The 24,423-nt window shown below is 38.2% G+C and overlaps 1 protein-coding gene across 2 annotated transcripts; it reads left to right on the forward strand.

Annotated features, from left to right (window-relative positions):
- LOC124270781 lies at positions 1-24,423 on the forward strand. Of its 2 annotated transcripts, XM_046705824.1 has the most exons (6): positions 1-89; positions 12,238-12,317; positions 14,197-14,260; positions 14,734-15,949; positions 20,528-20,596; positions 24,357-24,423. In XM_046705824.1, the coding sequence occupies exons 3-4, from the start codon at positions 14,242-14,244 to the stop codon at positions 15,825-15,827; spliced, it is 1,113 nt and encodes a 370-aa protein (XP_046561780.1). In that variant the 5' UTR covers positions 1-89; positions 12,238-12,317; positions 14,197-14,241; the 3' UTR covers positions 15,828-15,949; positions 20,528-20,596; positions 24,357-24,423. The 2 variants fall into 2 exon arrangements, with proteins under 2 accessions (XP_046561780.1, XP_046561781.1); XM_046705825.1 differs by lacking the exon at positions 12,238-12,317 and having other exon boundaries at positions 46-89.

The raw sequence follows: 24,423 nt of genomic DNA on the forward strand, positions 1-24,423 counted from the left end.
ATCAACTACGTCATATTACAATACAAGCCCCCCGATCTCTGTATATGTGTAACTAACTGTGCACTCGTCTGCGGAGACGGATCTGCAAGGTAAGAAGTGTATATTTATATTTATGACATTTAATGATTTTATTGCACAAAACAAATTGACATAAATATGGTAGTCACATTTCTTTATCCAAACAGTAACAGCCTTTAATACTTGTGATCAGGCAACTCATAAAAGATCCGTACTTTAGTTATTCTAGTCACAAACATTGTGTACATGTTTTCAAACTACAACTTCATTTTTGGCACAGTGAAATATACTGTAAATATAAAATAATATTTACATGACCACTTAAATTGACTTGAATTTAGATAATTATAGGGGCCTACTATACTCCAGTCTAAACATAGATATTAAACATATCACATTTGGTCAAAATCCTGGTACAAATTGTCTAACGTGCACCAGAACAAGATGAAGTGTCATCAAAAGTCATACATTACTTCCTGCTTGAATCGAGGGCGAAGGGTAGTCTGGTGATTAAAGCGTCCGCTCGTTACGCCGAAGGCCCGGGTTCGATTCCCCACACACGTACGGGTACAATGTGTGAAGCCCATGTCTGGTGTTCCCGCCGCGATATTCTTAGAATATTGCTAAAAGCGGCGTAAAACCATACTCACTCAATGACTCCCCCGACATGATGTTGCTGAAATATTGCTGAAAGCGGATTAAGAAAATACTCAGTCACTCACCCTGAATGAATGAGTGAGTGAGTGAGTTTAGTTTTACGCCGCACTCAGCAGTATTCCAGCTATATGGCGGCGGTCTGTAAATAATCGAGTCTGGATCAGACAATCCAGTGAACAACAGCATGAAAATCAATCTACGCAATGGGGAACTGATGACATGTGTCAACCAAGCCAGCGAGCTGACCACCCGATCCTGTTAGTTGCCTCTTACGACAAGCATGGGTTACTTAAGGCCAATTCTAACCCGGACCTTCGCGGGTCTCACCCTGAGTGAAGCTATTCGCAGTTCATTTCATAAGTGAATGTCTTTCAAAGAAACCTGCGCGTAAATGTTACATTTTTATTACATAGCAAAACATTATTTCTTTATGTCAACATTACATTGCATGCCATTGCATCCTTATTACATAACATTACATTACTATCGCATAACAGAATATCCTTATTACATTACATTCTTATCACATTACATTCCTATTGCATTACAGAACAGAACATTCTTATTACATAATAGAACATTCGTATTACATTACATTTTTATACCATTACATTACATTTTTATACCATTACATTACATTTTTATACCATTACATTCCATTCTTATTACATACCATTACATTACATTTTGATTACATACCATTAACTTACAATCTTATTACATATCGTAACTTTACATTCTTATTACAATACATACCAGTATATTACATTTTTATTACTTAACATTATATTATATTCATTTAACATAGCATTCCATAACATTCTTATTACACTATATAACATTACATTATTATTACATAGTACCAACATTACATCCGTATTCGTTTCCGCATACTTGTGCACGCTCAAAGCGCTAACACAGTATTACCCCCCGATAACCCCAGCTGCCTGTGAGACGCTAGAAGTTTATAGTGGCATGAGTTATCCCACCGGATAACAGAGCAATTTTGAACAAAATCACTTGTTTAAGGTGAAACCACATGTATCAGATGTGCGACAAAAAAAAAACGACAAGGCTTGTGGGCTTGATTGCGTTTACAACGAATACATAAAATCTTCGCTTGGTGTAATGATGCCTGCATACGTAAATCTTTTTATTTGTGTTTTAAACAATGGTGTAGTACCTGAAGCTTGGGTAACAGGTTATATAACACCAATTTTCAAAGGCAAGGGGAACCCATCAAATCCTGATAACTACAGGGGTATTACCATTGTAAGCTGCTTGGGCAAACTATTCACCTCAATTATTTCGGACAGGCTTCAAAATTACTCAGAGTCCATTGAATTGATAAATAAATCATAGGCAGCCTTCCGTAAATCCTTTTCAACTATAGATCATGTTTACGTACTTAAATCACTCATCGACATATACAAAAATCTTAACAAGAAATTATGCTGCGCCTTCATTGATTTTAGCAAAGCTTTTGACAGTGTTTGGAGAAATGGGTTATGGATGAAATTGATCAAAGCTAATGTATTAATATAAATGTTTTATAGTTATTCATAATATGTATCAGCAAATCAAATCATGTGTTAAACTTAACAATGTCATGTCACCCCTATTCTCATGTAACACTGGTGTTAGACAGGGGGAGAATTTATCACCGTTTTTATTTGCTTTGTACATAAATGATCTTGAATCCTTCCTGTGTGTTGTATATACCTCTCTTTGATCGGAAAGGGGCGTGGCCGAAGAGCGTCGTAGCGATTGGTTTCCGATCATAATTTCACCCAATCGGAGGCATTCGACCGCGTGACGTCACGACCAGACGCGGTACCGTCACCGTCGGTTCATTGTCCTCTTTGTCTCGAAAAAAAATCGATACATTCGCGAGCCGCGATTGGTTTCCGATCATAATTTACCAAAGGGAACGATTGCTCGCTATAAAAGACTATAGCGTCCCCACGCTATCGTCATTAGCGTCATCAACGTTCGAAATATCGTTCCCAGGACGTCAAATATTAAAAAAATCGAGGTTAATACGTTCATTTTATTTATTACTTTATATATTAGGCGAAATAGAACTGACGATTTAAAAACAATAATCATAATAAAACCACACAAAAGCATTTAAAAATTTATAATAAATTGACCTAAGCCTTTAACATTACCCCTTTTGTTTCAACAGCGATGCCGGTAAACTAGACTATAACCTTCAGGCTCGTAGTAACAAGTCCTTATAAGCATAGACAGAAATCTATTTCCGGAAAACCACAAGCAGTAGTACACGAGACAATACAAAATTTACAACGATAAAAATAATGAATAAAGAGATGGAGGGAGTTTACGCTAATTCAAACGCGCAAACAGTTGAAAATATATCGGGCAATACGGGTATTAGATACGAAAATGGGTATATAAGTTCTCAATCAGTTCACGCATTGCCGGTAAGAGTATTAGGGCGCCGATAGTAACAGTCCGCGGACCCGATCGACCCTGATGAAACGAAAGAATTCCATTCGAGGCTTAGCCTGAACCGCCACTCGAGCGCACACGATCGATATTTAACGGCGATAACAGCGACTTTTACGCTATGACTATACGGGTATGAGAAGCATTTGACGAAATGAAAACATAAACTGAAAGTACTCACCACGAGTATAAATCCAATACAATTCCTTCGTAAACTCCAAACACACCGCGAATGCCGCTCCAAATCCTGAGAAAATATTCTTATCTTCCCCGGCGTTTTGTCAAATATTCGAGTCAGGTGAATATCTTATAAAAATGCGGCCTAGATTACGTGTACTCGGTCGACATATTTTATAACAGAACCCCCTAACAATTTATTTTTCTAAAACAAAATACAATTTAAAAACGAAAATATATGGACAAAAAGAGCTAGCATTAACTATGGAGCTGAAATGCAATAATAAAACACTAAAGATGGACAATAAATAATTACTGAACAGATTAAAGCCAAAGTTTTAAAGATGTACAGAAAAAAGAACATTTTAACTTAGAATAAAAACAACAATAGCAATAACAATAACAAAATACTCCACAATAAATGGATAATCTTTGAAATTTGAATCCTACCCGAAAAATATATTTCTGTATGAAAAATGGAATGATGAAATCAATATCGTAATTATTTTATTTTTTATTTTTTTTAGAGAACTTAAAATTAGAATAATTAATCGGAGTTGTCAGTAAAATAAAATAATGTACTTTAAAATCTAAAGGATAATTTGAGATACTAGACCGGGTAGGATTCAAATTCCAAAATTTACATCGTGGAGATACGCTCCTCCATTTCCGACATGATTGCGCGGCCCAATTGTACTAGCAGTAGTAGATCTTGCTTGATCTGAAAAAGATAAGGACAAATACAATTCAGAATTAAAATAAATCTAAGTCGCGTTAGCCGTTTTATTTTCGCGTCTATTAGTATAAATGAAAACTCACTTTGTCCGGGGACGAACTTTTCCCACTGACGGCTGTCTCCTCGATCCAGGAAGGAGACTGGGGGGAATCTTTCTGGGGGGAGATCTTTCTGCATTTTCTAAATTCACAGAAAACAAATACAGGATTATACGTCTTATATACGGTAACGCGCAGTAGAAATTAAACGCGTATGCGTGAAGATTATAGCTAAATCTAATTGGTACCGTTAACAGTGCACTGGTTTACTGATACTCGCATATACCGTGTATGAAATCGATTTTGATACAAATGAAATCTAACTTACATTACTGACGACACTTCGCCGCCAAAACTAAGGCGTTGCCGCGCCTTATAGGGGTTCGCCAAGCCGAAAGGTGTGCTCACGGGGGTCTCCGTTATCCACGACGGCGATCGTGGAGGACATGCTGCCGGTGTGTCCATCTTTCTGGATTTGCTAAATTGACAAAACAGAAACAAATTCAGAATTATGCGTCTTATATACGGTAACGCGTAGTAGAAAATAAACGCGCGAGCATCAAGATTATAGTTAAATCAAGTTTGTACTCTCTGCAGAGGACTGGTTTACTCATACTCGTATATACCGTGTATTAAATCGATTTTGATACAAATGAAATCTAACTTACATTATTGACGGCACTTCGCCATCAAAGCTGAGGCGTTTCCTAGTCTTGCCGGGGTTCGCCAACCCCAAAGGTGTGCTGGTGCATCGGCTAGAAAAGCCGCCTCCTGTCACCGACAGTCAATTTTCTGGGCCTCCCTGCGCCTCCCTGGTGCTCAATGCCATACCCATTTGCAATAGTTTCAAAACACGATAAACAGTGGACAAAAGGGATGTCTGTTCTACTTGAAATCACTTTAGCTGATTTGAAGTCCTTGTTATAATACTCTAAAATCAACTTCCTCTTCTCAAAATCATCCATACCGAGGATCACTGAAAATGTCGTCTGCTAGCAAGTAAACAAAGGGGGATGACTCTTCACAAACTAATGAAAAAGGATTAACGGAGTTGTCTTTCTAGAATGAAACCAAGCACTTGATAGCTGGTCAAAGTTGTTTATACTAGAAATCCAATTAAACATATTCCTTAAATTCTGAATAGTTTCTGGTCATACTATACTTTTATGCAGTCATTTAGCACAATAACAATCCATTCCATTTGTAAAATCCGTTTTTCTTTACATGTAACAACGGACGCACAAGGCCAAACTCTTCTTTCTTTATTTCTTGCTTAACGTCTCACTCAGCAATATTCCAGCTATCTGTAAAAAATCGAGTCTGGACCACACGCACCAGTCATCAACAGCATGAACATCGATCTACGCTACTGAGATACAAACTCAGCGAGAGAGATCACCCGATCCCGGTAGTGACCTCTTCCGACAATCATAGGTTGCTCAAGACCAATTCTAAACCGGATCTTCACGACCCATACCATTCACTGATTAAGGCTGATCAATGTCCTCCTTCTTTTGGAAGACCTGACGGAAATGTAAGGCAACAGAGGTATATTTCGATGTTGTACCAGTCGGCTTGGAATGACTCCCTAGTAACAGTGATATATGCTTGTAAACAAATTTACCCTGAAGTATGAGTCAAGTCAAGTCAAGTATTTTTATTCCGTATGTAGGCCACAGGCCCATATACAACATACATACATTTGTTTACAAATATAGATACGCTTTAAAGGGCATACATATCAATAATACACGTGTTATTTGTTCAAATAGATTTCTTGTCAGTATAAATATAATATTTAATATAAACATATATACACACCTTTATAAACATTTAAAATGGAAAAATGTGTGGTTTAAAGAAAATTTATTGGAGTTTGATTGCTCTGATTTTATAAGCATGAAAGATATATTTACACAAATTTCTTAAAAGTGTTTCATTATTTGTTGATAACAGGGACTTAAATTTATAGTAGTTTGGTTGTTTCTGATATACATATGGCAAGTATTTTAATCTAAGGGAGTTATATTCAGTACATATAAAAATAGAATGATATTCATCTTCCACACCCAGCTTACACAATGGACAATTACGTTCTGCAACCTCAACATTTAACCATCTCCCCTCATTATACTTTAACCTTAATAACCCACATCTAAATTTGATCAAAATATTTCGAAACTTTTTGTCCAAGATACATGATAAATATTTTTCTGGAGTTAACAGACTTTTAATCTCTCGGTAAATACGGTATCGTGAACTGTTATTCAATGTACAGTTCCATGATTGAAAAAACATATTGATTGCAACAGTCTTGAATCTATTTACAAATGAAGCTGCATCACCAACTGTCTGAGACATCCAGACGTAACCAAATCCATGTGAAAAAAGTATTTCTCTAATATATGAAGCATATGTCTTATATCCACAGTTATCTTAATACATTTGCATTTTGTACACTTTCAAGGGAGTTCTATCTTGATGCATATGAATAACCTTTAACCAATACTTTAAAGTTTTACACCATGCGCTTCCACACTCGCCATATACAATAGCAGTAGGTGTTTGAGGGCTGACATTCAAAAAACGTTTGCAAGCTGTTAGATGAACCTTTTCAATTTCATAAAATTTATGTATTCCCCAGAGTTCTGCCCCATACAGTAATATCGGCTGTATCTGCGCATCAAATATCTTAAAATACACACTGGGGTCTACTATTCCAATTCCATTTAAATTACTTATTACTTCCATTAAAGCCCGCTTACCCCTCAGTGCTAAATCATTGATGCAATTTCTCATCTTAAATGATGATGAAAATATAACTCCCAAATATTTATAAGTATTTAATGTTGTTATTGGTTGGTCATTTTAAAACCACTTTTCATTTCTTGCTAAGCGCCCTTCCCTTCTAAAAACAACAATATTTGTCTTGTCTAAGTTTACTTTTAGACCTGATTATTCAGTGTAATTATGTAGAATATTAAGTTGATTCTGTAAGCCTGGAATTGTATCAGACATAAGAACAACATCTTCGGCAAACATAAGTAACATGATTTCTAATAAGTCTGGAAATAACTGCACTCCATATTTATCATATCTAGATATGTCGTGTGATAATTCACTAATGAGTCAGTACCACGATTTGTAGCTGAAGACGAGGTGCCAAAGCACAAACAAAATGTGAAAATCAATCTAGTTTTGTGCCTCCCTGGCACAGTGGTTAGTGAGTGTTTTACTGAAGTGTGTGTTCTGAAAAAGCTTTTATCACGTATGTTAAGCTGTTTATCTGACAGTGAACGTATATAATTCTAATGGGCTATCGGCAACTGGTGTGTTATCCAGGCAAGTGCCATATTTAGATCGATGTACAAATGCAAGTGAAATTACCTGCCAGACAAATCAGAATGAAGGTTTCATCGGTTTCACGGTAGAATATAGCGTGTGGTATGATGCTATTTTATAAGGTTCTAAGATCATCCTAGACTTCAATGCAACTATGATTCACAATACTTGGAACATTGCATTTGTGACAAGGTACACATTTGTGCGGAAAAATCAATACATTTGACATTTTGAAAATGACGACGAAAAGAACCCTAAGTTATTGGCTATCTAGACCTATGTATATTGCTAACTTCATGATAAATCGTCTCAAGCATTAATTTTTTCGTGTGCACAACTATATTGTCCATTATAAAGTTGGTATAAGTTCAACCGTTTTAAATATCTAAAAAGGGTCCGCGAAGTATTCATATATATACATTGGCTTCAGCATCCTAAACGTGTACATTATGGAAAATATACCTGAAAGTTATATTCATGTGATGCCACACATTGGTTGCAAATGATTTGCATGTGACTTAAGAAAACACCATCACCGAAGGAAACCATATATAATCGTGCTCATTAGGGATACCCGTGAAGGTCCAGGTTAGAACATTGGCCTTCAGTAACCCATGCTTGTCGTAAGAGGCGACTAACGGGATCGGGTGGTCAGGCTCGCTGACTTGGTTGACACATGTCATCGGTTCCCAATTGCGCAGATTGATGCTCATGCTGTTGATCACTGGATTGTCTGGTCCAGACTCGATTATATACAGACCGCCGCCATATAGCTGAACTATTGCTGAGTGTGGCGTAAAACTAAACTCACTCAGTCACTCACTCATAAGGGACCCTGATACACAACTTGCATACATCTCTTAGGGTCCTGAAGGACGGTTCTGTCTGGGCACAGTTGTCAGCCATCATTAAACCAAAGCACGGCTCATGTGTGCATGCTGGCGGGTATTACAGGTTATTTGCGTATAACGGCGCAGGAAATTCTCACTCACTCCGATGTTTTCCTCTAGCCGCTTTAGCCTGACCGTACAGGTTTTGTGTGATAAAAATGACGCTCAGTCGTCTATGATGACACCCCTGAGTGAATAACAGCTCCATGTCTTTCGAGTCCAACACTTGGACCATCAGATCGCCCAAAACGATGAGACCGTGCTGACCGTCGGCAAAGTCTTCGATTTCTTCGGGTGCGGGTAGGCAAGAATGTAAACTCAGTCGTGGCACTGTTCTTTCCATCTGGTCAAAAAACGGTTAGATTCTTATTATATAACATTCCATTATATTCTTACTACATTACATTCTTATGAAAAGACCTGACATTGTTAATGCATTAGTCTTAATGCATTACATTGCCTAAGATTTGCATTATTACATCACCTTATATCACAATATTACATCACATTATATCACATTATTACTTTACATTACATAACTAGTGTCAACTATTCCATCAGATATGTAAGATGGCAAAAGCAGCAACTGTCGATTTAACAAAAATAACCCTAAAACATGTTATTCATGACACAGCATAAACATAAACATGGCAGCTGCTTTCTCCTTCCTTCACTGTGCTGGACTCGGGGTTTCACCGTACATGAACTATGTGTAAAACCTAAAGCATATGCTTGGACATTAAGTGCAGATCTAGATTTACAGCACTCGTGCTAGCAATAAAACATCTGCTTGAGAGAAAATCAGCAATCAGCATTCAGTCAGCATGACCTCAATATAAAACAGACTTAACTTTACTCTGCCAAAGGAGCATTGCACTGCCCACGCAACGATATCTAGGGCTCAAGTGGTGTGAACGATATGAAATTATAAGAATTATTATTTAAAGCTTTATTGTATTTTAATAATAAAAAATAATGTATATATTTTGGTCATCTTTGGGTTTCCATTTCTTCTTTTTTAATCGAATATGTAATAACTTACAGTAATATTATTTAACTTAATAAGTGAATACTTATACATGAGTGGAAACAGAAAATCGATGGTAAAATCAGCATTGTTGATCAATCTATACCTATACTCTCAATTGCGCATGCGGGTGGCACAGCAGAGGTCATGAATCAGTCGAGAATACTTGGATATCATCCGGGTACTCACGGGAGAAAAACAATAACAAAAGCAGCAAGCAGTCCACGGAAATTGCTCTGGATCAGTGCCTCTTTAAATATGTTCATCATATGATTGTTTTGATAATGTTTTGACACGGTCGGCTTCTGTGTGCGTTGTGTTCATTTCCATTAACCACCAGCCTTGTAATAACACGTCAATGAGATTAGCCATGTGCTAAAATAACACCCAAACTTCAAAGCGTACCACTTGTGGACATCCTGAGGGTTTATTCTCATGAAGTCACCAGCTTGGAGAAACACTAATCCCTACTGGGTGACTTCGTGCGAATTTCGCTAAATAGCCAATTATTGCAATTTGCTGTAAAGCACCGCCAATCATATATGGCTGCAAGCGTTTAATATTTGTAATATGGGCCGATGACCTACATACACTCTGCGAATAAAGACTATTTAATAAGATATGAACTGGTGTACTGATTTCTCTAGAAATTATTTAACGTGATCTAATATGAATAATGTATTAAACATTTAGTCATCTTTTATTGTAAATGACCAAATTAATTAGTTACACTATGAGGTTTTTAAGAAGGAATTCATTTGGGTTGTGTGCCCGTGTGTGGACAACATAACCAATTATCTATTAACAAGTTCATGTTATTTCGTGAATACACCAATAGCATAACACCGTCTCTGACCACAAACCCAAACAGGTTGTTCTCTATTCGCCTACATCCCAATTCGCCTTCAGTCTTAAAACAACATTTCATGGTCTGGTGACTGTTGATTACGCAATGATAAACCACCCAAACGGTCCATCCCTTGTGGCAGGTGTTAATAAGAGGGTTTATTCTCATGAAGTCACCAGCTTGGGCAAACGCTAATCCCTACTGGATGACTTCGTGCGAATTTCGTTAAATAGCCAATTATTGCAATTACGGGACATAGTCAGACTAAATTTACTAATCCGGATTAGGACCGACAGACAATTTGAAATAGGGGAGATGGCAAAACTGTTTTATTTGCACATATACATCGATGTTACATACATCATCAACAGCACTAATTTACAAACTAAGCAGTTGTGCTGCTGCATCGGCATACTCCAAAACGGCGAAGTTGTTGACCTGGAGTCTCGTCTTCAGCTGGTCAAGTTTGTTGTCCAAATCTCTGTACTTCCTCCTCTTGGGAGGCCTCCTTTGGCCAGCATCGAACTGTTGTCTGCTCCATCTTTAAGAACTGGATCAGTTCCGAACTGTTGGGTTGGGCCTTGCACACCAACTTCTTCGCCATGTTGTGCCATCCTGTAACAGCAAGGATGGTGTACAGCTTGTAAAATATACTGAGTCAAAAAAGAAACTTCACATTCTTTCTTCAGGGCACTATAGAACAAGATGTAAGATGGTTAAATTGGTATTATTTCATTGCAGAGATGTGTGTGATGTACTCAATACACTGACAGTGCCATAATCAGTTCCATTAGGCTACACCGCCGTTCCAAAACATGGGTATACAGAATGTCAAGTCACAAGAATAAAAATGCGAAATTTCTCAGTTCGATATCGTGTATGGCCTTCCCGCGCATTCACCACTGCCAAACACCGTCTCCTCATCGACTGCCTGATGCTTGTGAACACGTGATTGGGGATTCTGCGCCATTGCTTTTGCAAGGCAGCGCCAAGTTCCTGCAAATTGTGAGATTGGTTCCTAAGACCACGAAGCCTTCTCCAAAGTGCATTTCAAACGTGCTCTATTGGATTATGGTCAGGGGACCTCGATGGCGTTCATTCCAGCGTCAATATTGGCCCACGCCTCTCGAAGTTGGGATGAACTTGACCTGTAGCTGTGCATTTGCCGTGGTAGGACTTAGTGACGAAAGTGGCCCGGGACCTCTATTTATATTTGTCATAAAATTGTTTAACAGAGTTCACTAATAAATGTCAATTAATTTACAGTGACTTGAAGTGAACACCAGTTCAGCTCATTAGCGTCTCTCGCTGAGTGACCAAATGACTAATCCGTTAATCCCTAATCCTTTAATCCTGATTGGATTAGAAACTTAAGTGCGAATAGTGTTCACCCTACTGGAGAAGACACCAATAAGAGGGTACCAATTAGAGATATACTCTACAACAATAAGCCTATTATTCCCTGGCAAGGGTTCATTTTTATGACATTAATAAACCCTGTCCTATCAGTCAGTGGGTCCGGTAAACTTTTATAACATCCTTGATTTAACGTAGGGCTATGTACTTTGTGTTTACACAAACCATGACAGGGGAAACATTATTTGAGCTTCTGTCGATAACAAGTAAAACATACACTTAAAACGGTATTTTGGAAAAGGCTAGCCATACTAGGGGCAAATATAACAGTCAATATCAATTTTTGACACTTTCAAAAATGTATGTTCAAGCGTCAGATGCAGTTACATTAATATAAAGCACAAATGAATACTATCAAAATACGGCTTATTCCTGCAGGTCTCATGAATAAATATGTCCAATTCAAGATGCATTATGTATATCAACACCTAGAACTGTAACAGAAAAAAACATGCGTGAAATAGTTAAGTTTATACACCCATGGGGATCCTTGGGCAAAGAAGAAACTGAAAGAAGTAGTGGTAAAATCCTTCATAAATTTCCCAAACTTGGAAATATGATATTTCCAAATTGGAATTTTTTGCAAATCACCATTATTTTTCTTGTGCTTAATATAGAAAGGTGTTAACTCTAATCTGCGAAAGGAACCTAAGCAACTGCCTACGCAACGATATATTGGGCTCAAGTGGAGTGAAAGGTACGAATTTATATAAATTATTACATGAAACGCTATTGTAACTTAGTCAATATAAACAGAATATATATACTGAAAGGCAAAAGAAACGTCGTAATATTGGAAATGACATTTGAGTATCAATGGAGTATTTGAACCAATTTTTTTAAATATACACCGGAAGTCAAGTTTGAGGAAACATGAATCGTGGTCGTATACCCTGCATTGCCCAATAAAGAATTGTTTGAGATTGAGGTTAGAAATGTTTTTGTTTTTGGAGAGGGAAGAGTTCCCACAAACACAACATTGAAATCGAGATGCACGTGCATCATAAATGGATTCAGGCATAAATTGCCGGCTTGAATAGCCATCGTTCACTTGTTTTCTGAATACAGCTGCTATGACTAGCTTAACGAGAGATTAACCACACCAACAAGCCATTGGACGTCTACACGCTGGTCAACATGCTCGAGTCATTGCTAATGACTTCAATTGCAACCTACGAACGATAGAACGTCTTAGAGAGCGATACAACGCCACCAGCAGCACTGATGACCGTCCACGTAGTGGTCAACCCCGTGTAACAACACGTCGCCAGGACCGTCATATCGTCCATCAACACGTGCAAGACCTAGTCGCAACGGCCAGAGAACCAGCTTGGGTGACCACAGGAAACCACCAGTGACCAGTCAGTGACCGGACCATTCGGCGACGTCGCCAAGCCAGGAACCTGTTTTGTCGACGTCCTGCCAGGAGACCCATATTCACCCAACGTCACCGCCGGGAACGGGGCAATGGAGAGGGGTTATCTTCTCTGATGAAAGTCGGTACTGCATTCCAGTGGCGTATTATTTTAAAAAATAGGTTCAAATATTCCATTGGTACTTAAATGTCATTGTCAATATACGACATTTCTTTTGCCTTTCAGTATATTTGGTTCATGTTTGGGTTTCTATATTTTCTGTTTTAATCCAGTGGTTTGATAGGTATTATATTTTCGTGAATTCATTCACAAATCAATACAAAGCAATGCAAATGTCTGACTATAATAGTTAAAAAGGTTTGCAGTACAAATTCCAAATTGATATAATACAAGAGCGGTAATTACAGCAATAAAGACAATGATGCCAAATTGCACCTCTCTGCAACAGTAAACTTCCAAAATTGAGTCCAGGGAGAGTATCCAGGGGTGTAATGATCGTCATATACTGAGCACATCGTTTTGTTACATGAGATGTCATGGGCTATGAGAAGCCAGGGCTAGCTCCACTTATACACCTAAGGAAAAGACTCCGCACGATTCTCCAACAAACCATGCTCATTATCTTGATCATTGGTTTCTTTGGGTATTGAACTCCACGTTTTCATGTCGTCTTCGGATAGCGGACATTTTTCAAACTGCAATTTTCAACATTAAAAATCAACGCACTTTAAGTTCATGAAGGTCACCTTTTTTGCATGTGTACAATTTTCATTTTCAAACCAAAAACGGCTACAAACAAACACTAACAGTAACTGTCTTTGAAAAGTTTGTTAACGCTTATACTTCCTATCCAAATTGAAAGTTCTGGTTCCCAACTTGTTTATGGGTATATTTCGTCGGATATGTGTTCAGTATATACAGATGTTTATTTGCCTGAAATATACGATTGTTTTTGTTTCTTTTTTCACACAATGTTCCATGGACATGACATTTCTTTCTCTAGTCATAATACATATTCTTCAATTAGATATTTCGTCGGATATGTTTCCATTAATAACAGATGTTTATTTACTTGAATTATTTAATTGACGTATGTTAAATGAAAATGTGTTTCTGTTACTTTTTCAACACAGTACACAGTGTTTCATAATTTCATAATATTTTTCCTTCACTGGAATCCCTCAAAACTTGACTTTTCAGGATGTCATGAAGTGATGGTTAAATACATCGAAAAGATGGCAGAGTATGGCAGAATGGATTGATAGTAAGTATCATCTGTATTATCTAATCATACACAATCATCTTAACAAGATTTTTATCTCAGGATCGAGAAAATATACGTGTAAGTTGTCACAATGCAAACAAATGACCGAAACATATTGCCATAACAGGTAAATGTAGAAGTGTGGTTCACTATGGCATCTATGTTTCTTCCTATTCCTGACAATGGTGCATATATCTGATAAATGCTTAGATAAATGTTTCCGCGGACAATTGGGGCTGTGGGGTAGCCTAGTGGTTAAAGCATTCGCTCGTCATGCCGAAGAACCGGGTTCGATTCCCCACATGGGCACAATGTGTGATGCTCATTTCTGGTGTATCCCACCGTTATATTGCTGGAATATTGCTAAAAGCAGCGTAAAACTAATTTCACTCACTCACTCACTCCACGGACAATTACACATTTTCTCCCAATTTCTATGGACATGTAAATCTTTCCATCTTCTTTCGAAACAGGTTGTTCTGACTGTGGAGAGGCAGCAACAGCCTACTCCTCTCATTACAAAGGAACTTATTTCTTCTTGATACACCTTGATGTCAACTTATTTTCTTCTAAACTTAAACATAACGAGACTAAAAAGAGAAAGTTGAAAGAAATTGAGAAGAAAGTATCAGCATTAAGAAATACCTCAGGTGGTGAGATCCTAGTCCATCTGCAAGGTCAAGACCCAGAAGATAGGTATCTTGGGCACTTCGACAACTTTACTGACGCTTGCCTGAAGAATCTAATCCCTGACGGACAACTGTTCACGGAAGTTTACAGACGTCAATGGTTGTCGGATGATTTTCCTGGTTTTGAGACCACCCCTGTTCTTCTCCTCACTGTTAACAAAGCACGGTCTGTATGTACAGTACATTTTTACACCAAAGTTGCATCGGATTTTATGATTGAAAATGCGTCGACCATTGGTTTCGTCTCTCTCTTGTCCAGAAAGGTTATCACAACAGCGACAGAACCAACACTTAGAGGAATCCACAACTTTGAGAAACGACTGCATGAAAACAGACACATTGAACTTAAAAGTGTGTTCACGAAGAAAGATCGAACATTTCATAACATTTCCTCGTTTGTTGATTACATTTGGACTGATCTGAGATTCAGGGAAAATTTATGTTCCATGTCAAAACTTGAAGGTGGGGGTTCTTTCTTCGTGGGAATTAACGAAAGAAATGGAGGTGGAACATACGACTCAAGAGAAATAAATCCCAACGGTTTTCCCTGCGACTGGAACGTTTATGAATTCAAGGCGTCTTTGGATGATAAACTAGAATTTGACGCATCCTATCAAAGACCAGACGGGGCTCTCACGTCTGTCCCCACCAGTCTCATTAAGGTTGCCCTCTACAACTCTCCTTTGGAAAAGCAGGCTAGTGCTCATAATGTTAAAATTTTAGAAATTGCAGTCGGGTATTCTCCGGGCGTTGTATTCTTTAATAGAAAAGGCCCTGAAACCTACACCATAGACAAAGAGGGAAGTATACTGAGAATGGAACATTGTGAATGGTTGGACAGAATACAGTCGTTTAATGTAGTTGATAACAAGCAGTAGCATTTTGAACACCATGTCTATCTATGACAGTGATGAATCTCCTTCACGCCCTTCATCCTTCCCTGACCAACACTTTAAAACTTTTGGTGGCACTGGATTGAATTCGCCGCGTGATTCTATAGGTAAGTATAATTGGAGTTCTTGTGAAAATATTTATTACATGTTGTATGTAGAAATTTGGTGTTTGATTACAACTTCCGCAAAGAAAGGTAATATGCACTCAAAGGCAAGAGCTATTATAGCATACATACAACTAACAGAAGTCAGTGTTACACGTTTACCTCTGCGAATGAAAGACCCATGTTTCCAGGTTGTTAACGATCAGCAATCCACAAGAACAGATTACCTGAGACAAAACACAGGTTAATTCACAATCAAGTTCACATTGTCAGTAGCGAGTGTGCATTGATGCACGCCTGGCAGCTTCGTCCCATTGAATCCACTAAACTTAGATGCAAGTCCTTGGGTGTGAGTGAGTAAATTGATATTTAGCGTCACATCAGCAATATCTCAGCCACATCGTGACGAGAACAATTACATTTATATCAATATATGAATAATAAATTGAGAAAATAAACACCTGTCATCGAAGGACAGTAAAACTACTAGAATATCACAACTCTTAATTTAAAACTAGGGCGATCCATTATTATCGGTGGATGGAGGCAACGTGAAGGGAAGTAACTCTAAGTTTGTTTTCCTATACAAGGAAGTGGGCCCACATTCGAAAATAAAGCAGCTATGTATTATTAAACAAGTATAATCAGGAATTGCTAAGAAAATAAATTCAAAACGTTGTGTATTTCTTGAAATAAACGACTGATGGAAATGTTTTAAGATGAAAACACAATCAAAAGTCAGGGTTGAAACCCCGCGAAACTGTCAGATTCGGACCTCATGAATATTAATGAGACAAGCCCCCGTGTCATTGGAGAGGCTGTGAGCCAGGCGACGTTCTATTGGCCCAAATAATCGACCTTCGTGGGTCAGGTCAAAGGTAAGTCTAATTTGCATACTACTGTTCCCGTACATTTTTACTACGAAGTAATCACTCGGTTTGAAGTTGAAAATAATTGGAAATGGACGAATTCCGTGGGTGTTGCGTGACGAAATATTGTGCAAAACGTTTATTACAGTGTCCTAAAGAATTTTGGCTCAAAGGAAGTTATCCCATTGTGTGTCAAAAAGAAAGATTTTGCAAAATGTGTGGACTGCCATCTCAAGAAAAAAGTGATTACATTGAAGATTATCAAGAGGATGAAGCAACTTACAGATTTTATGACACAGGTTTCAGACCACTTTTCCCATAACATTCAGTTGATGTGCTTTGCTATTTCAAATATACACTGAGACAGAAACGAACCATCAATGGGAAAAGATACAGAAGAAATGTTCTGAATGCCGTCTTTTACATGAATAGTCTGAACTTTTTTTTAATGCATCAGACATTTAGATACCCACCCAGGTCATGCATTGAACTTACAGTCCGATCCTTTCTTGCAAAATATGTCTCTGGATTCCATGAGAACTATGATGACTTAGGTGCCTGCTTCTGTCTGTGTCATACATAATGTTTTTCAAATTAAAAGCAGTGTCTAAAGACCCACCGGCTAAGGAAGGAAGAGTAATTCAGCTTGTACATTGGTGGTCCAAAAAGAAAGAGTCCTATATAACTCAAATAGGAAGTTTCACAGAGTATTGCTGAAAACCTGTGTGAGAACCTGTCAAGTATTTCTGAGTTTGAATATGACAATTTCTCTTTTCATTTCCTTCCTGGAAAAGTTGATGAAATGTTTGGAAGCTGTTATAACAGATACAAGTTTGCAGTAATTAGACATAATGGATTTGACATTCTGGTGATCAGCAGACTTGATGGTCTTACCTTTGTTGGGAGACTTTACTGGTGGGTCAGTTCCATCTTATCTTCAGGAATTTATTCCAAGCAATACACATGCTGGCTGGCCGTTGAGACATTCAAGCATTTCACAGGATATTCACTGATGTAATTGTGTGTTTAAATCAAAATGGAAGTTACAGTTTTAGATATAGCTTCAATTTGCAATGACTCTGAGAAAACACTTGACTATATGAAAAGGAACAAATTACTGGCTTCCTCACAAATATGTAGCATATGCAATTTGAATATGTTGTGGCAGAAAGACAAACAGAACGCTGATGGCCATAACTGGCGATGTCCATAACGTAGAAAAACAAAGTCAGTGAGATTGGGTAGCTTCTGGGAAGGACAGAGGCTTAGTCTAGGTACTTTCCTCATGATATTGTGTCTGTTTTGCATTGATGTACGTGCCCACTTGGCTCTCAAAATTCTTGATGTTCGTGAGACAACATTGTACAATTTATACAGAGACTTAATGTCTCGTGCATTATTACATGGGCCAGTTACTTGGGGTAGCCATACTGTGGAGTTGGATGAAAGCAAATGGCGTAGAAAGAGAAAATACCACATGGGTTCCAGTCAGGGTATTCCTACCTATTGGGTTTTTGGTCTCATAGATAGAGACACTAAAAATGTTCTTTTATTCAATGTTGAGAACAGAACCACTGAAACATTACTACCCATAGTACTTGCCCATGTTGAAGTTGGCACTGAGATCATAACTGACGAATTCAAATCATATCTTTGCTTAAAGAGAAATGGTTATGAGCACCAAACAGTTTGCCACAAAAACAATTATGTAGATCCTCATACTGGGGCTCACACCAATACCATTGAAGGGTTTTGGAGTAATGCCAAATCAAAGTTTAAATCCATGCATGGTGTATCCAAAGGGCAGCTTGGTGCGCATCTTGATGAACTTATGTTCCGTTGGAACAACAAGAATGAGTGCATGTTTTCCCTCATGACAGATCTCATTAGGACATACCACCACTTTTACTAGTTTTTCTGCTTGGTATTCATAACTTTACAGAAACAGTATATACTTGTTGGTAAATACTTCCAGGTCTCTGATGTAAAATTATTTCCATCACAGTAATGAGTTTTAATTAACTGTTGTTCTTGTTTCATTATATTCATTATAGTTTCATTTCCCTCAGCATGATTTAAGTGATAAGCCTGCATATGGACACACTCAATAAAATCAACCTGATGATGTGTCTAAGGAATTCAACAAGTGCAAATACATTCTTGTTCATTGAGGGGAAATTAAAGTTGTTTTAGTTGAATTTCATGCAGTTTGTGTTATATTGTAAAAACAAAAAGGCATTTACAGAATACCATGATAAAAAGCAAGTTTCTAAAATGTGGGCCCACTTTTTTTCGGCTCCTATAACAGGCGCTGAAGTGGGCCCACATTTTGGAATGACATTATTGCCACTGTATGCACTTGGTTCAACAATATGGATGGAAATAATGATGCTACAAAATACTTCCCGATATATGAACGTTTACAATATCTCATTACTTCGTTCGGTAATTTCAAACGTACCGTGTTGGCACAAGTGGAGCCAAAACAGCAAATGTGAAACTAAAGCGCTTAACTCCTAATGCGGGAAACATGCTCAGAGTTACTTCCCTTCATCCAGCGATAATAATGTTTCGCCAAAACTAGTACGCTATCACAACGACGTACATGGTATGGATGTACAACTTCTTTAATATTTACAACACGACGTTTCTGTGCTACTTCTTGCCCCTTCATCATATTACAGAAGTTGTAAATCCACACCATACGTTGTTGTGTTACCTCCCAACTTCGAAATGCCCCAAAAAGGAAAACAGTTTTGGGAAATCCATAATTTAAAACAACAATTATTCTACAATTAAAATTATGTAGGTTGAAACTCTACTAATATTAAAAATTAACTATCTACAGAATATCAAAATTATCGACTAATTCAATTTCTTTTTAAAATCCAAGGATTAAATGAGGAGCAACATGACTTAAAAGATCCTTCATTGTTTTTACATCGTAATATTTTTCCTTGTGATGGAAAGTCCTGGGGAAGATGATTCCATGTAAGGATTTGGCTGAGTTCCTGCAGTGTTGACGGATGATTCGGATGACGTAAACGGCGCCCCACGACATCCCAGACGTGTTCAGTGGGTGACAAATCGAGGGAACACATTAGCAATGTTCTGATTAAGATACAACTCGAGCAGCATGTGGTCTGTTCCACTGAACACGTCGACGTCGAATTTCTCGGGTCAGAATGGGCCGTTATACTGGACAGATATATCACTGTTGCCAGGTATGGTACGGGCTGTAAAAGCTGCTGGTTGGAACATACGTCGGAGGAAGTTACTGGCTGGCAGCGATTAAGTGAACGCTCCATAACCTGAATGTTTGCTGAAAATGTCGCCATAAATGCCAATTTGTGTTTCTACATACGATGAATAGAGGTGCTTTTGGACTTCTACTCTTCATAAGACTGCATTAAGTGGAAATGATTAAGGGACTGGTTGGTTGCCTTTTAAAAGTAAACACTGCTGGCTATTTGTCTCTAATTTGTCATGCTTCATGCTTGGTAGCATTTCTTTAGCCAAGTTAAGAAATCGTTCTGCGTTTCAAATCCATATATCCATTCATAAAATTAAGAATGAAAAATTCACAATTATAGCTGCCTCAAAGTATACATGAAAAATTTATATTTGTTTTATCTTACATTAATTGGAAGTTGGTATGTGAGCACAACGAACAGTTGGTCTGTTTGTTAATTATTGGTTTGTTTTGCTTCAGAATTTCGCAACAGACGAGCGGGGCGGGAGTCGGATTCATGTAATACAGTCGCACATGATGCCTTTCAAGGTACGCATGGGAGATGGCATGGATTGAAACGTTTTATAAAATTATTACCCAGTGTCTGTTGGTTATCTCCCTTGAACCAGTTTCGTGGTAACTATCAGAAATCTAAATCATCCCATGTAACACATAATTATATTGGGTACTCTCTGACACCAACCTCCTCATGGTGAGTGCTGGGTAACGCTAACAGCTCTTCCCTTGTGCGAATTTGTGCGTTAATATGTTACGTCGCATTGGCAGTGTTTCAGCCATATCCTGACTAAATATACTTACGAATACAGTTAAATTGTAAACACCTGTCGACGAAGGAGAGTATCACAGAAACAAGAATATCACAGAAACAAGAATTAAAACTAGCTTCTATCAGTAAAATTTAACATCAATCATGACAATACAAAACACGGGCTATAGATCGCCAATAATTGAAGGTAGATCACCACACCAGGGACCATGGGGACTTACATCCCTGTTGCTACCTGCAGAACCCTAGATGGATTTACACCATCTCTTCAGCCGCTGGCGATTGTACTAAGGTTTTAGCCATTATGTAGAACAAGAAATATACTACTGTTAAAGGTTTGGTTGAACTACTTTAACCACCCCCCTGAGGATGCAGCCACTAACAGTCTAAGTTACTAATCTAAACTACCAATCATTAAAATATATCTATCTACAACACATAAGAATAAAAATTAAAGCAATGAATTTTAAAAAATGAATGAACCTGTACACTATTAATAAGATCCTTCATCGTTTTATATTGAAATAGTTATCCCTTGTTGATGGAAAAATCAACACAGTGAAGCAGGAGGATCCTCGCCTTTCAATAAATATTCATGTGACTATCTATGACCAATACGACATCATCGCATGATGACCACTTCAAATCTGAATTGACAACCCACGTAAGCGTAACCGATAGTTGGTTTAATTGTTTTAATTTATTGATACCTACTTGAGTGTCCCACTTCTTTTGCATTAGATCACGGACATAAGATCTAATGACAGATTTGTAATCAGTGTACGGGATTAGAAGACGGCCACCGTGTTACCAGAGATTCCAACATGGGTGGGTAACCAACAGAATTTGTCGTATTGGCGAGTAGCAAGATCAATATATATTTTAATGATTTCGAGGGATGTCAATAAGCTATATTTTTAATAGCCTCAAGGCACGAAAGAGAGTATTTTTAAGATGTGACTCTTGGAGACACGTTGCTGAAGGTTTATAATCTTCAACTAGTAAGTGTGCTTCATTACAATTTGTCCTTATTCCTCAGCAATTCCATTGTATCATATTGGACAATTGAGTCATAGTAGTTCAATTGGTGATCGTTCACGGGAATGTGAGGAGGAACTACTCCTCTGCCTGTCCTGTGAGGGCAGAGTAACCTCCATATCTAGAGGTCCAAATGAGTTTTCAAGAGGTGAAGGGACAACATGTAGTTTCGTTTCTTTTCTCATTTCGTTTTGAATTTTCCACGTCTGGTTGTGAAGCAGACGTTTGACATTTTTTATCATTCTCAATTTCTGTCTGAGATGCAGACGTTGATTGAGTGACTAGTTAAGTTGGGTTTTGCGTCACATCAGCACTATTCCAGACATATAGTGAGGAGAACAAGTTTGCATTAATCAACATTGTCAGTACATACTCGGTATGAGTTTTATTTCAAAAACATATATTCATTACATTGTCATTTAAAAGCAGAAAAAGTAATAGCATCAAATTTAAAGGCAGGCAATTTGTTAGTCACTTTTCACAGTTACAATTTATGATAGTTACATTTCACAGTTATAATTTATGATACAGTTCAACTTCCCTCAGGTACTTCACTATCAGATGAGCGCTACCGCGGGAGAACAGACCTTTTAGCTTTGTTGCATCATAATGTGAGTCCCTTGCAGACGATAAGTCCACGCATTCAAGCAGAATATGCTTGATGGTGAAAACCTCATCGCAAGAGACACACCTGGGGGGTCCATCCCTATCCGTTTTCAGCAGATAGACATGAGTAAATCGGCTGTGGCCAATACGACATCGTCGTAAAATTACCTCATCACGTCTTGACTGACAACCCAAGTAGGTATAACCAATTGTTGGTTTCAATTCAAACAGTTTATTTCTTCCTACTTGAGTGTCCCATCGTTTTTGCATGATGTTCCGGGTATAGCTTTTGATAGTGGGTTTGAAATCAGTGTACGGGATCAGCAGTGGAGATAAGGGCTTGTCAAGATCTGCTTTTGCTGCAGCATCGGCTTTTGTGTTACGTGCAATGCCGACGTGACCCGGCAACCAGCAGAGGACGATGTCGCATTGGCCAGTAGAGAGGTCTTTGTAAAGTTCCAAAATGTCCAGAATGATTGGGTGACTTGAAGTAACATTTTGAAGTGCTTGAAGGCAAGATAATGAATATGTGAAAACGATGAAGTTTTGGAATGATTCTGCTGTTTAATATAGGTCAGAGCTGAAAAGATAGCTTTGGCCTCGGCAGTGAAAATGGAACTGTTGTCGGGAATCCTAGAGGAGACAGCCTTAGATCCTATGACTGTAGCACTGGCGACTTGGCCCTCATCCTTGGAACCGTCTGTGAAAATGGACCAATGGATGTTATACTTAAAACGTAACTGGTTGTATTCCTGTTGGAACACCACAGGATTTGTTTCCGACTTTTTGAGTTTGGTGAGGGTAAGATCGACCTGTGGTTTCACCATCTGCCAAGGTGGCGAAGACAGAAGTCGGTAAGGTGTTATGATATTGAGATCAATGTTACCTGCAGTTATGTGAGGTTGAATTCTGATTCAAAGTTGTTGAACCAAGCTTGGCAGATTAGGAAACAGATTTTCATTGAGAGGGTTGAAAACATAACTGTATGCTGGATTGGTCTCATTTGAACGTAACTTAGTGATATAATGCAGTGAAAGTTTAATGCGGCGATGTTCAAGGGAAGGTTCGTTAGCCTCCGCATATAGACTGTCTACCAGGGAGGTCCTAAAAGCTCCCAGACAGAGCCTCAGGCCTTGGTGGTGGATAGAACCTAATTTTTCTAAATTGCTTTTGCAGGCTCCACCATAGACATTGGAGCGGTAAGGAAGCCGTGAAGGAGGGTAGTCTGATCCTCTGCCCACTCTGTATTTGCAAAGTTATAACAATAACCCTAAACATACCTTGCATGCAGTTTGGTGTCACGTAACGCGCATGGCACGTGCTCTTTGCGCACAATGAACTTACTCACTTAGCATACTTTTGTCACCTGAAATTCACACACCTAACGTTAAAAATTAAAAAAGGTTGATTATTCTCTACCCTCTGAATGTTAATATTCTCGTCATATTTTATTGTTTAATTGGTGTTTAACGCCGCACTGAGCAATATTCAAGCTATATGACGGCGGTCTGTAAATTTTCGAATCTTGAGCTGATAATCCAGTGATCAACATCATGAGCATCGATCTACGGAAGTGGGATACGATGACATGTGTCAACCAAGTCAGCGAGTCTGACCACCCAATCCCGTCAGTCGCCTCTTCCGACAATCATGGGTAACCCCATGTTTTAAATTGTAAGTAATACTCTATTATGTACATATATATCTTTTATACGGAGAGTCACATGTGTGTCTAATGGATTTGTGTATATGTGTGTGATCTTGGTCGCATTATCACTTTCCTGAAATAATGCAGTCAATTTTAACTTTCCCTCACTTATAACGAGCTATTTGAAAATATGTATGTGCTTCAACTGATTGGTATGATTGTAATGATAGGGATTGCAGCTGCACGAAGAACCTTGGCGTCAGCTGTTGTTAACCGCAGTGCAAAGGTGCAGGATGA

The sequence above is a fragment of the Haliotis rubra genome, unplaced genomic scaffold, assembly GCF_003918875.1.
Source record: "Haliotis rubra isolate DU_JTF1 unplaced genomic scaffold, ASM391887v1 Scf1547, whole genome shotgun sequence".
Taxonomy (NCBI): Eukaryota; Metazoa; Mollusca; class Gastropoda; order Lepetellida; family Haliotidae; genus Haliotis; species Haliotis rubra.